Source organism: Aulostomus chinensis, chromosome 15, assembly GCF_037954235.1.
Source record: "Aulostomus chinensis isolate RoL2024-O1b breed Wild chromosome 15, RoL_Achi_v1.0, whole genome shotgun sequence".
Lineage (NCBI taxonomy): Eukaryota > Metazoa > Chordata > Actinopteri > Syngnathiformes > Aulostomidae > Aulostomus > Aulostomus chinensis.
In genome coordinates, this window is record NC_141334.1 from 21,829,569 (window position 1) to 21,841,450 (window position 11,882).

Consider the following 11,882-nt stretch of genomic DNA (forward strand, 5'->3'; position numbering starts at 1 on the left):
CACCCTGTCTGATGAAGACCTTAAAACAATGGAGGTGGTCGTTGAGGTCCTGCAGCCACTGAAAAAAATCACTGATGCGCTAAGTTCTGCACAGAATCCCACTGTCTCCATGATCCGTCCCTCGATCATTGGGTCCTGACCGCTATGGAACTTAGTGCCAAAGATCAGCTATAGAGGGTAATTTGAAGCCAAGGTATTCAGACCCATCCCTCCAACAGTTCCTGGATGAGAGCACAGCACTTGATCCTAGGTTCAAGTCTCTTTCACGTCTCTAACAGGTTCTCCCCACTCGGCGACACACCCGCAGAGAAATCTACTCTGGTAACTGGAAGCTCCATAATGAGAAACGTGAAATTAGCAACACCGGCAACCATAGTCAAGTGCATTCCAGGGGCCAGAGCGGGTGACGTCGAGTCAAATTTAAAACTGCTGGCTAAAAGTAAACGTAAATACGATAAAATCATTATCCACGTTGGCGGTAATGACATCCGACTACGCCAGTCGGAGGTCACAAAAATTAATATTTGAGTCGGTGTGTACATTTGCGAAGACCATGTCGGACACCGTAGTGTTCTCTGGACCCCTGCTTAATCGGACCAGCATGTCGTCGTTCAACCGCTGGCTGTCGAGGTGGTGTCCAGCAAACCAAGTGGGCTTCATAGATAATGGGAAAACGTTCTGGGGGAGAACTGGTCTGATTAGGAGGGACGGCATCCATCCCACATTGGACAGAACTGCTCTCATTTCCAGAAATATGGCCCAATTTATAATAGAACCAAAACCCTGAAAACCCAGAGTTCAGACCAGGAAGCAGAGCTGCCATCTTACACGCTTCTCTGCGCGTCCATTAGGGCAGTTACCCACCCAAAACTACATAGAGACTGTGTCTGTCCCCCGACCATGTCAGTTTACTCACTCCGATTCTACTTGTAGAGGAGTCAATCAGAAAAACCTCATCAAAATTAACACAACCACTAAATTAACTCAAAAAAATCTAAAAATTAGATGTGGACTTTTAAAAATCAGATCTCTGACGCCAAAAACGGAATTGGTTAATGAATTAATATCTGACAATTGTATTGACCTGCTCTGTCTCACTGAAACCTGGCTGTGTGATGATGAGTATGTTAGTCTTAATGAATCCACTCCTCCCAGTCACATTAATACTCACATTCCCCGAGGCTCTGGCCGAGGAGGTGGAGTTGCTGCCATTTTTGACAAAAGTTTAGTAATAAATCCCAAACCCAAAACAAGTTTAAATTCATTTGAGAGCCTGATCCTCAGTTTGTCTCATCCAGCCTGGAAAACAATACAGCCGCTCTTATTTATCATTGTGTACCACCCTCCTGGTACTTACTCTGAATTCTTATCTGAATTCTCAGAGTTTATATCCAGTTTAGTTCTCAAATCAGATAGTCATTATTGTAGGTGACTTCAATATTCATGTGGATGTTGATAACGACAGTCTGGGTACTGCATTTCTCTCTCTTCTTGACACAATTGGTTTCCATCAGTCTGTTCATGAACCGACTCACCGCCACAACCACACCCTCGACCTCGTCCTAAAATATGGAATTGAAGTTGAACATCTAGTTGTATTTCCACAGACCGCGCTTTTATCAGACCATCAATTAATCACTTTTGAATTTATTCTAATCAACTACACTCCACTCAGGAAAACAGTGGTTTCCAGATGTTTGTCTGATCAGGCTTTAGCTAGATTTAAGGAAGCGATTCCAGTTGCGCTTAGAGGACACTGTTGTCAACCTTGGTCCCTCCCAAATTGATGATTTTATCAATAGTGCAACAGACACCTTAGTATCAACTTTGGAATCATTTGCCCCACTAAAAACTAAATCTATAAATCCAAGGAAACAAGCACCTTGGTACAATTCAGAAACCAGACAGCTTAAACGAAAAACCCAGAAGTTAGAGAGAATATGGCGCTCCTCTAAACTGGAGGAGTCTCACATCATCTGGCAAGACAGCCTTAAAAGTTACAAGAAAGCCCTTCGTATAGCGAGAGCAGCCTACTACTCGACATTTATACAGGAAAACAAAAACAACCCCAGGTTCCTCTTCAGTACTGTAGTAGCCAGACTGACAGAGAGCCACAGCTCTACTGAACCAAGCATTCCTGTTTCCCTGAGCAGCAAAGATTTCATGGACTTCTTTAATGACAAAATTGTCCTTATTAGAGAGACAATTCACCTCCTCCTGCCATCAGCTGACAACATGGCACCTATAGCCTCAGAAGCCTTAGAGGCTGCTGGAGGACCAGACGTACACTTTGACAGTTTTTCTACCGTTAGCCTTGATGAGCTCAGTTCAATCATTTCCTCCTCTAAACCATTCACCTGTCTTCTAGACCCCATCCCAACCAAGCTACTTAAGGACTCTCTAGCCCTCGTTAGCACCTCTCTCTTAGATATGATCAATGTGTCACTGTTGTCTGGTTACCTCCCACAGTCCATTAAAGTGGCAGTAATTAGACCCCTTCTCAAAAAAGCAACCCTGGATCCAGAAGTTTTGGTCAACTACAGACCAATATCAAATCTTCCATTTCTCTCCAAAATTCTGGAGAAAGCAGTTGCGAAACAGCTCTGTGATTTTCTCCATAGCAACAGCCTGTTAGAGGATTTCCAGTCAGGGTTCAGGATTCATCATAGCACAGAAACAGCACTTGTCAGAGTTACCAATGACCTCCTACTAGCATCAGATGAGGGACTCATCTCTGTGCTGGTCTTATTAGATCTTAGTGCAGCTTTTGATACCATTGATCACCATATCCTTCTACAGAGACTGGAACATGTCACTGGCATAAAAGGAACTGCACTTAACTGGTTCAGGTCATATTTACTAGGTAAATCTCAGTTTGTACTTACTAATGATAAACCCTCGGAAACCACTGCAGTCACTTATGGTGTTCCTCAAGGCTCTGTGCTTGGACCAATCCTCTTCACCCTTTATCTGCTTCCTCTCGGTCACATTATTAGGAAACACTCAATTAATTTTCACTGTTATGCTGACGACACACAGCTGTACTTATTAATGCATCCACATGAAATAAATCAGCTGACAAAACTGGAGGCCTGTCTAAAGGAGATAAAAACTTGGATGACCCTTAATTTCCTTTTATTAAACGCCAATAAAACTGAAGTCATTGCCCTGGGCCCAAAACATCTTGGAGACACCCTATCTAATGAGACAGGTACCCTGGAAGGAATTACCTTGGCCCCCAGCACGACCGTAAGGAACCTAGGAGTTCTCTTTGATCAGGATTTTTCCTTTCATGCCCACATTAAGCAAATTTCTAGGACTGCTTTCTTTCATAAACATTGCTCGGATCAGACACATCCTGTCTCAAAAAGATGCAGAAAAACTAGTGCATGCCTTTGTCACTTCCAGGCTGGATTACTGCAATTCCCTCCTATCAGGCAGCACCAGTAGGTCCCTAAAGACTCTCCAGCTGGTCCAAAATGCTGCTGCCCGCGTGTTGACGAGAACTAGTAGAAGAGATCATGTCTCTCCTGTACAGGCCTCTCTGCATTGGCTCCCTGTCAAATTCAGAATAGAATTCAAAATTCTCCTTCTAACATACAAAGTCCTCAACAGTCAGGCACCTTCATATTTGACAAAGCTCATAGTCCCCTGTTATCCAGCTAGAACCCTTCGCTCCCAGGATGCGGGGTTACTGGTGGTTCCTAGAGTTTCTAAAAGTAGAATGGGAGCCAGAGCCTTCAGCCATCAGGCTCCGCTCCTGTGGACCCGTCTCCCAGTTTTGGTCCGGGATGCAGACACCCTCTCGACCTTTAAGAGCAGACTTAAGACCTTCCTTTTTGAGCAAGCTTATAGTTGGGCTGCTTAGGCTGGCCCTTAGATATGCTGCTATAGGCTTAGGCTGCTGGGGGATCTCCCATGGTACACTGGGCTTCTCTCGACTCCTCTCTGTCCTCCTATATTTGTCATACATAAATCATACTCATACATATTACTAACTCATCTTCTTCTCCGGAGCCTTTGGGCTCCCCTCATCCCAGATCCCGGGTGCTGCTGGAGGAGGCTGCAGACCTGAAGAGGCTCAAGCTGCCACCCGTAGCTCCACCTGCTCGCGTCCCTGTCTGTCCATCAGTCTCTTCCTTTTTTCTCTCTCTTTATCTCTGTCCCACTCTTTCCTTCTGCATAAATGTCTTCCTCCATTATCTGTCTTTGTCTCTGCCCCGCTCTCCTGCTCTCTTTCCCCCCAACCGGTCAAAGCTGAAGGCCTTCCCCATTGAGCCTGGGTCTGCTCGACATTCCTGCCTGTTAAAAGGAAGGTTTTCGTCACCGCTGTTGCAGGATGTGCTTGCTCATGGAGAATTGTTGGGTGTAAATTCATTGAAGGAGCCTAGACCTGCTCTGCCTGTAAAGTGTCATGAGATAACTTTTTTTGTGATTTGGCGCTATACAAATAAAATTGACTTGACTTTCCTACCTGGATGCATTCACTCAGAGTGAGATCTTCAAAAGTCTGACAAATAAAATCCTGCAACAGCATCCCAGACAAGTATTTGGTCACAGGTCAATTCATTAAAAATAAATAAAGATACTTAATGTTTATAAATAAAAGCAATGTTAAAATATTAAAAATATTTAAATCTTCAATAGTAATAATTATTAAAGATATCACACCAACAATGTTGATCCTTTAAAATATTAAAAGTGATACAATTCTTCTTAGAAGATTATTTCTTTCATGTTATGCTAGCACTCCAAAAATGTCGCCACAAATGTACTCAAGATGGCAGCATAGACCTCTAATATCTTTTCTCTGTTTTATGTGACCTTTTTGACCCAGGCCTCTGGAGAAGAGACTGGCTAGGGCAGTGCTGGAGATCAGACAGCATCAGCAACTGCAGGTCCCTCAGCAAAGAAATCAGCTCCCAGTGAACTGTTTGGCGATTTCTTCAGCCGAGGCCAAGCAGTAGCTGGAGCCCCCAAACCATGGCCTCAAGTTTTGCAAGAGGAAGTTCAGCAGTACAGGTTGGCTCCAGTCATCGAACTTGAAGAAAATTCTCTGAAATGGTGGAAAGATAATAAGCTGTCTTACACACCTTTGGCAAAGCTGGCAAAAAGTTACCTTGCTGTTCAAGCGACAAGTGTTCCAAGTGAAAGAGTATTCTCAACAGCAGGGGCATTGTGACAGCTCACAGGAGTTGCCTAGATCCACAAAATGTGAACACGCTCATCTTCTTAAGGAAGAATTACAAAATCATTGATTGACTATTCAGTCACATTTCTTGTTTGTCAAGCACTTACCTGTTCAAACACTAAGACACTAAGAAACATATGGTACTAAGCATGTGAACATGTAGCCAAATAACAATTGTCTTTGGATCCCACCCCCCCATGTTCATTTTATTTTGATTTTATTTAGAGTACAGCTTAACAAGACTGTTGTAACTCCTAAAGCAGAATCTGAACAGAGAGGGGAAAAAACGTTATTGGGCACAAACCCAGTCCCATGTTGTTGGGTGCTATTTTCATTTCCTTTTAGTTCAGTAGTCACACCAGGGTCAGTAAATGTCTGACGAGAAATTCTACATATGCACACTGGCCCGCATCTTGAAAGGTTGAGAGTGTTATGTAAAATGTGAGCTATTTATTTTTATTTGACTATTTATTTTCATTGCAGGACCACATTGGTCACAAGCGTTTTGTTACATTTTTATTTTTATAGCCTGGGACGAATAAAAGTGCCTTATTGAGACACAAGCAAGTGTTTTTCTTTACAAATCAAGACAATAATGTAAATTAATACATAGAGCCTTCAGTGCTGGAAAAAAATGCACTTTTATTTTTAATTTGTACCGAGAATCAAATCATGAGCTTAAAATCAAAAGTTGAATCAAATTGTGGATCGGGCGTATCGTGACAGCCCTAGTGGCTGGGCTGTCTGTGAAAGATAGGCTGAGAAGCTCAATCATTCGGGAGGGACACAGAGTCAAGTCGCTGCTCCTCCATGTTGAGAGGAGTCAGTTGAGGTGGTTTGGGCATCTGGTGAGGATGCCTCCTGGCATGCCCAACCGGGAGAAGACCTCGAGGCCTACCCAGGACACACTGGAGGGATTATATTTCTCGGCTGGCCTGGGAACGCCTCGGAATTCCCCCGGAAGAGCTGGTGGACGTAGCTGGGGAAAGGACAGTCTGGGCTTCCTTGGTGAGGCTACTGCCCCCGTGACCCGGACCAACCGGATAAGCAGAGGACGATGATGACGACAACCTGGGGATGTATTTTAAGACTACACCTCAAACACTCTGCTTCCCTGTTTGAAATCATGGGAAAGTCAAAAGAAATCAGCCAAGAAATCAAGGAGAGAATCATGGAGATCCACAAGTCTGGCTCATCCTTGGGTGCAATTTCCAAATGCTTGAGGGTGCCGCGCTCATCTGTTCAAACATGTATATGCAAGTATAAACATTATGGGACTGTCCAGCCATCACACCGCTCAGAAAGGAGACGGGCTCTGTGTCCCAGAGATGAACATGTTTCGGTCTGACATGTGCAAATCAACCCCAGAACAAATGCTAAAGACCTTGTGAAGATGCTGGCTGAATCTGGTACGAAAGTGTCATTATCCAAAGTAAAACAAGTCCTGCACCAATATGGGCTGAAAGGCTACTCAGCAAGAAGGAAGCCATTACTCCTACAGAAACATAAAAAAGCCAGACTACAGTTTTTAAGAAGACACCTAGACAAAAACCGTAACTTCTGGAGACATGTCCTGTGGTCTGATGAAACTAAACTGGAGCCGTTTGGCCATAATGACCACTGTTACATTTGGAGGAAAAGGGGGGAAGCTTGTTAACCTGAGAACACCATACCAGGTGTGAAGCACGGAGGCAGCAGCATCATGTAGTGGGGCTGTTTTGCTGCAGCAGGAACTGGGGCTCATCGTAAAATAGATGGCATCATGAAGAAAGAACATTACGTGGAAATATTAAGGCAACATCTCAAGACATCAACCAGGAAGCTAAAACTTGGGCACAAATGGCTCCTCCAAATGGATAATGACCCTAAGAGTTGACCCTAGTAAAAATGTGGCTCAAAGTCTGACAACAAAGTTAATGTATTGGAGTGGCCATCACAAAGCCCTGATCTGAATCCCATCAAAAATTTGTGGGCAGATTTAAAAAGGCATGTGCGAGCGAGGCAACTGACAAACCTGACTCAGTTACACCAGTTCTGTCAGGACAAAATGGCCAGAATTCCAGCCAATTACTGTGAGAAGTGTGTGGAAGGATACCTAAAACGTTAGACCCAAGTCATGCATCAAAGGTAATTCTACTAAATACTAAGGAAATGTATGTAAACTTTTGACCTTGAAGAAAGTAATAAATTCTCTAAAATACACTCTCTCATTATTGTGGCATGTAGCAAAAAGAACTAATTCTGGTAATCCTAACTTACCTACAACATAAGAGATTTAGTCTGATTTAGCTTCAGACAGTGAGAAAAAAATTTAGTTATGTGTCTTTTTGCACAGTGTATGTAAATTTCTGGTTTCAACTGTAACTATATAATGGTCAGCACGGTGGTGCAGTGGTTAGCACTGTTGCCTCACAGCAAGAAGTTTCTAGGTTTGAGACCCAGCTCAGGCATGGGTTCTCTCTGGGTACTCAAGCTTCCACACAGCCCAAAGACAAGCAAATGGAGACTAGGCTAAGTGACTACTCTAAATTAGCCGCAGGCATGACTGTGAGTGTGAATGGTTGTCTGTCTATATATAGCCCCTTTCACACTGCACCATTTTCAGTGTGAAAAGGGTATATGTTGGCCCTGTGATGGACTGGCAACCTGTCCAAGGTTTACCTTATGCTCGAAAGCTGCTGGGATAGGCTCCAGCCCCCCTGCGACCCTGAACAGGGTAAGCGGAAGAAAATGGATGGATGGGTAACTATATAATGCTATAACTTAAACCACTGAAAGTTTGCAGCCCAGTTAAGGAAAACAGGCTTTATGCTAACCAGCTCAAGGGAGGATGCACAACCCTATATTACCTAACAATACCTGCACAGCTACACCAATGTCATGATGTTGCTTCTGAGAGGCATCTATGGCACACAGCAACAAGTGAATGACTTTGAGGCAGGTGGAGAGATCATCTATCATCCGATAAATTCAGCTCCTTGTGCATGTAAACCCACATGTTGCAGTGTACTTTATGTTAGCTTGCACAACCATATTACCTCTACATGATGAATTCAATTTTTCCCTCTAAATCATTAAATGATTTTTACCCTTGTCAACCAAAAAGACATTTCTCTTACCTTCGATGCTAAGTTCAAAGCAGACATGGCAGAAAGATAAGGTCCCCGTTTCCGTCTCAAGCTTGCAAATACTGCAGATATTGTCATCATTCAGATCAATGTTCACAAACTGCACTTCTTCATCCATGATTCTTCAAGGGGGACAGCTGTGAAATAGAACATATGGCAAATAACAAACGGATGTGAAACTTCCCTTTTCCTCCTTGCTAAAAATACAAATTGAAAATACATTTTATTCATGGTAGTGGGGAGAATATTTCGTATTGTAAGTTACCAAAAACAACCTTGTTGTGACCAATGTGAAGGATGCTTAGCAGCCCTGACGATTTTGAATCAGAGAGAGCTATGAAAACACGGACCACTTTAACAGACATGACAAAAACATGGTAGACGAATTCACACAACTTCAGTTAAACATATTTTTAACACAAAGCTTTAGCCTAACTGAATTAGATAAGTTCAGACAAACAGACTATTAAGGTAAAATCGCAGTGGATGGTGCATAGCAGTAGTCATGGACATGTTGATATTTAACTTTTCTCTCCGTTGGATTCAATTTATAGTTAAAACTGGTTAGACTTCTCATTGCCCGTGGAATGATTTTTCAGGTGTTGGCAACATGTTATGACCCTATCAAGCTTTTACGTACACATTGTTAAATAAAGTCGCCCTAACAAGTTAAGCTAGCCATAGAGCATCATCCGAGTGCTCTGGTTCGCTGACGATTATTTACACGTCGCTCAACAGCACTGTAGCCAACAAGAGTAGTTAAACAAACAATTTATCGTTATAATAAAGAGTGACGTTACCTTCAAGCTGGTGTCGCTTGGTCAGGACAGTCGGTTTCACCTTTGCCCCAGCGGGCGCACTATTGTGACGAGACACGCTACAATTCTAGTACCAGCTACAGGAACACAAACCTCTCGCCCCCCTTCAGCGGAATGACCCATTACTTAAGGGACAAAAACAATCACCATTTAGTTATACATGGCCGATTCTGTTCCTATTATGAGAACAAATACAAATGTCAAGGGTGTGTGTACGAAATGTATACCTGACAAAATGAATAGCAAGTGTTCCTCCGTGGCAGTTGCTGCGAATACACCCACACAACATGGTATGGTCCTATTGCGTCATCATAATGTTGCCAAATCGTGCAAAAAGAAAAAAAATCCAACACGATAATAGTGAAGCACCATATATATATATATATATATATATATATATATATATATATATGTATGTATATGTATATATATGTATATATATGTATATATACGTATATATACGTATATATACATATATACATATATATATATACATATATACATATATATATATACATATATATATACATATATATATACATATATATGTATATATATATGTATATATATATATGTGTGTGTATATATATATATATAGTGCACATGCCCAGGGCACTTGCATATGGCAGACCGATGCTGGACTTGTATGTGAGTGTGTGTGTGGCAAGTGACAGTTTTTCCCCCATAATGCTCATTTTCCCATCAAGTAGGAAGGACTGTCTCAAAATCTGGCAGCCTTTTTAAGGGGCTCCCTGTGTTCTGGGGGTTTCTGGGTACCCTGGTGGCTTGGTCCTCCCTGCTATCCTGGACTGGGAGCATGATGTCCTGGTCCCCCACATCAGCTACAGTCAGCTACCCTCAGCATCCAAGACAAACCATAGCACACACATACACATGCGCATACACATACACACATGCGGTGCACAACTGAACCATAATCACACACTCAGACATTTATTTGAAAAATTATATTAAACCAAATGGTAAGCCTGCACTGGAAATTCTGCAACCAATGTTTTTCTTCTTTTTTTCTCTCTGTTGTTGTTGTTGTTAGTGTTTTTTTGTTTGTTTGTTTGTTTTTTCTGCTATTGTTGTTGTTTTTGTATAACAAGGCACCAGGAACATCGATACTGCTTGCCCCAGCAACTGAACAGGACAGGTTAAAAAAAAAAAAAAAGAACTATGAGTCCTTGCTTTGGAGTCTCCAGTACCTCAGATATGGACAGTGTGCTGTGTAATATTTAGTAAAGGAGTGCAGTCGGTGCACATGCCCAGGGCACTTACAGATCCCTTGCCTCCCACAACTTTTTGTAGCTGTGGCAGCTGACCAGCTGACTAAGCCTTGGTCTTGGCCTCTATGGGGGGGGGGGGGGGGGGTAATTCTCGTCATGGCTCATGGTGTTCATTTTGTTGCCAAGCATCTCTAAGATCACTGTTGTTGTGGTGTACATCAGCTCATGGATTCAGTTATAGTCCCTGTGTTGATAGTCCACAGTGCTGCATTCACATCTTCTATCAGTCTTTCAGAACAGAAGTTGCTTTCACATCACCATGGTAATCAGGTCGGGGGATCAGGGTGTCCAGCTTGGTTAAGATCTTTATTCAAAGATCAGTTGCTCTTGAATTATTGGTTGGTGAAATTGGGGCTTGGTACCCAATAGGGATGAGTTGGACACTCGGATGAAACAAGTATCTCATACTGCCGGGTTCATTGGCCTGAGAAGCAGAAAAGTTCATTGGCCTTTGAGATCCACCACTCATCTTACTGTTTTCTGGGAGTTGTTTGGGCCTCAGAACGAAGGGCTTGCCATTGCTTCTTATGGAGTAGGGACTGTTGGTTGTTCAGGGTAACTCCAAGAAAGGATAACATAAATTAAAATAAATAAAATATTAATGAAATAAGAAACAAAAAAAATTAAATAAAATATTAACATTTATATTGGAAAATTTACAAAAACTCAGCTGTGGCAGACCTCCAGGGGTGGATGAGATCCACCCTGGGTATCTCAAAACTCTGGATGTTGTGGGGCTGTCTTGGTTGACACATCTCTGCAACATTGTGTGGACATCAAGGGTGGTTCCTTTGGAGTGGCAGACGGGGTGGTGGTCCCCATCTTTAAGAAAGGGGACCAGAGCGTGTGTAGTACGTTGGAATACGAATGATTTTAGCGGCAACAATGTACCCAGTCATGTTATACCTCATTCGAAAGCTGGTGGTGTAACGATTGAGAAACACGCAATCAAGATGAATAAAGTTACTTGTAGCCAGACTGTAGTTAAAATGTTGCTAGGCAAACGGCAAGCAATATCCACATACTAACTTTGTGCTCCCAACGTCATCGTCGTGAAACTATCGGCATGTAACTTAAACCTTAAGTCCCCAAAGAAGTTAAATGTACAGTATTCCTTGCTGCATTCTTTATCTTCAGTGAGTTACTGAAGTGCTAGCGCTGCTCCTTGGTCACTGTGGCCGAGCTAGCCTCTCTCATTGTAAGCAGCAGCCAGTATTAGTTTGATCTCTGCGACACTCCTTCTCAGTCACGGTGACGGTCTGCTGTACACATCAATAGCAGACTGAGCCAATCAGTGCCTGGGTTGTTGAGCCGCAGGGCTGAAACCCCAACCAGACCCCAGTTTACAAAGCGGACCATGCATCATTTGATTGACACTTGACACCAGCCTATGAGATTATTTCCAAATATAAAGTAGATATTCTTTTAGCCAATAAACAGACAAAAAAAAACG

At 42.7% G+C, this 11,882-nt stretch overlaps 1 protein-coding gene across 4 annotated transcripts in view; it reads right to left on the minus strand.

The window, feature by feature from the left end:
• c15h21orf91 (chromosome 15 C21orf91 homolog) overlaps window positions 1-9,459 on the minus strand; it is a 35,013-nt gene extending 25,554 nt beyond the window's left edge. For 3 of the 4 annotated variants that reach the window (XM_086226701.1, XM_086226700.1, XM_086226697.1), the window contains exons 1-3: window positions 9,365-9,424; window positions 9,120-9,262; window positions 8,311-8,456 (exon numbers count right to left, since the gene is read on the minus strand). In XM_086226701.1, coding sequence (XP_086082827.1) covers window positions 8,311-8,437 — 127 coding nt within the window. In that variant the 5' untranslated portion in view covers window positions 8,438-8,456; window positions 9,120-9,262; window positions 9,365-9,424. Of the gene's footprint in view, window positions 1-8,310; window positions 8,457-9,119 lie in introns of all 4 variants that reach the window. The other variant, XM_086226699.1, reaches the window with a different exon arrangement.
• Between the last annotated feature and the right edge of the window lie 2,423 nt (window positions 9,460-11,882).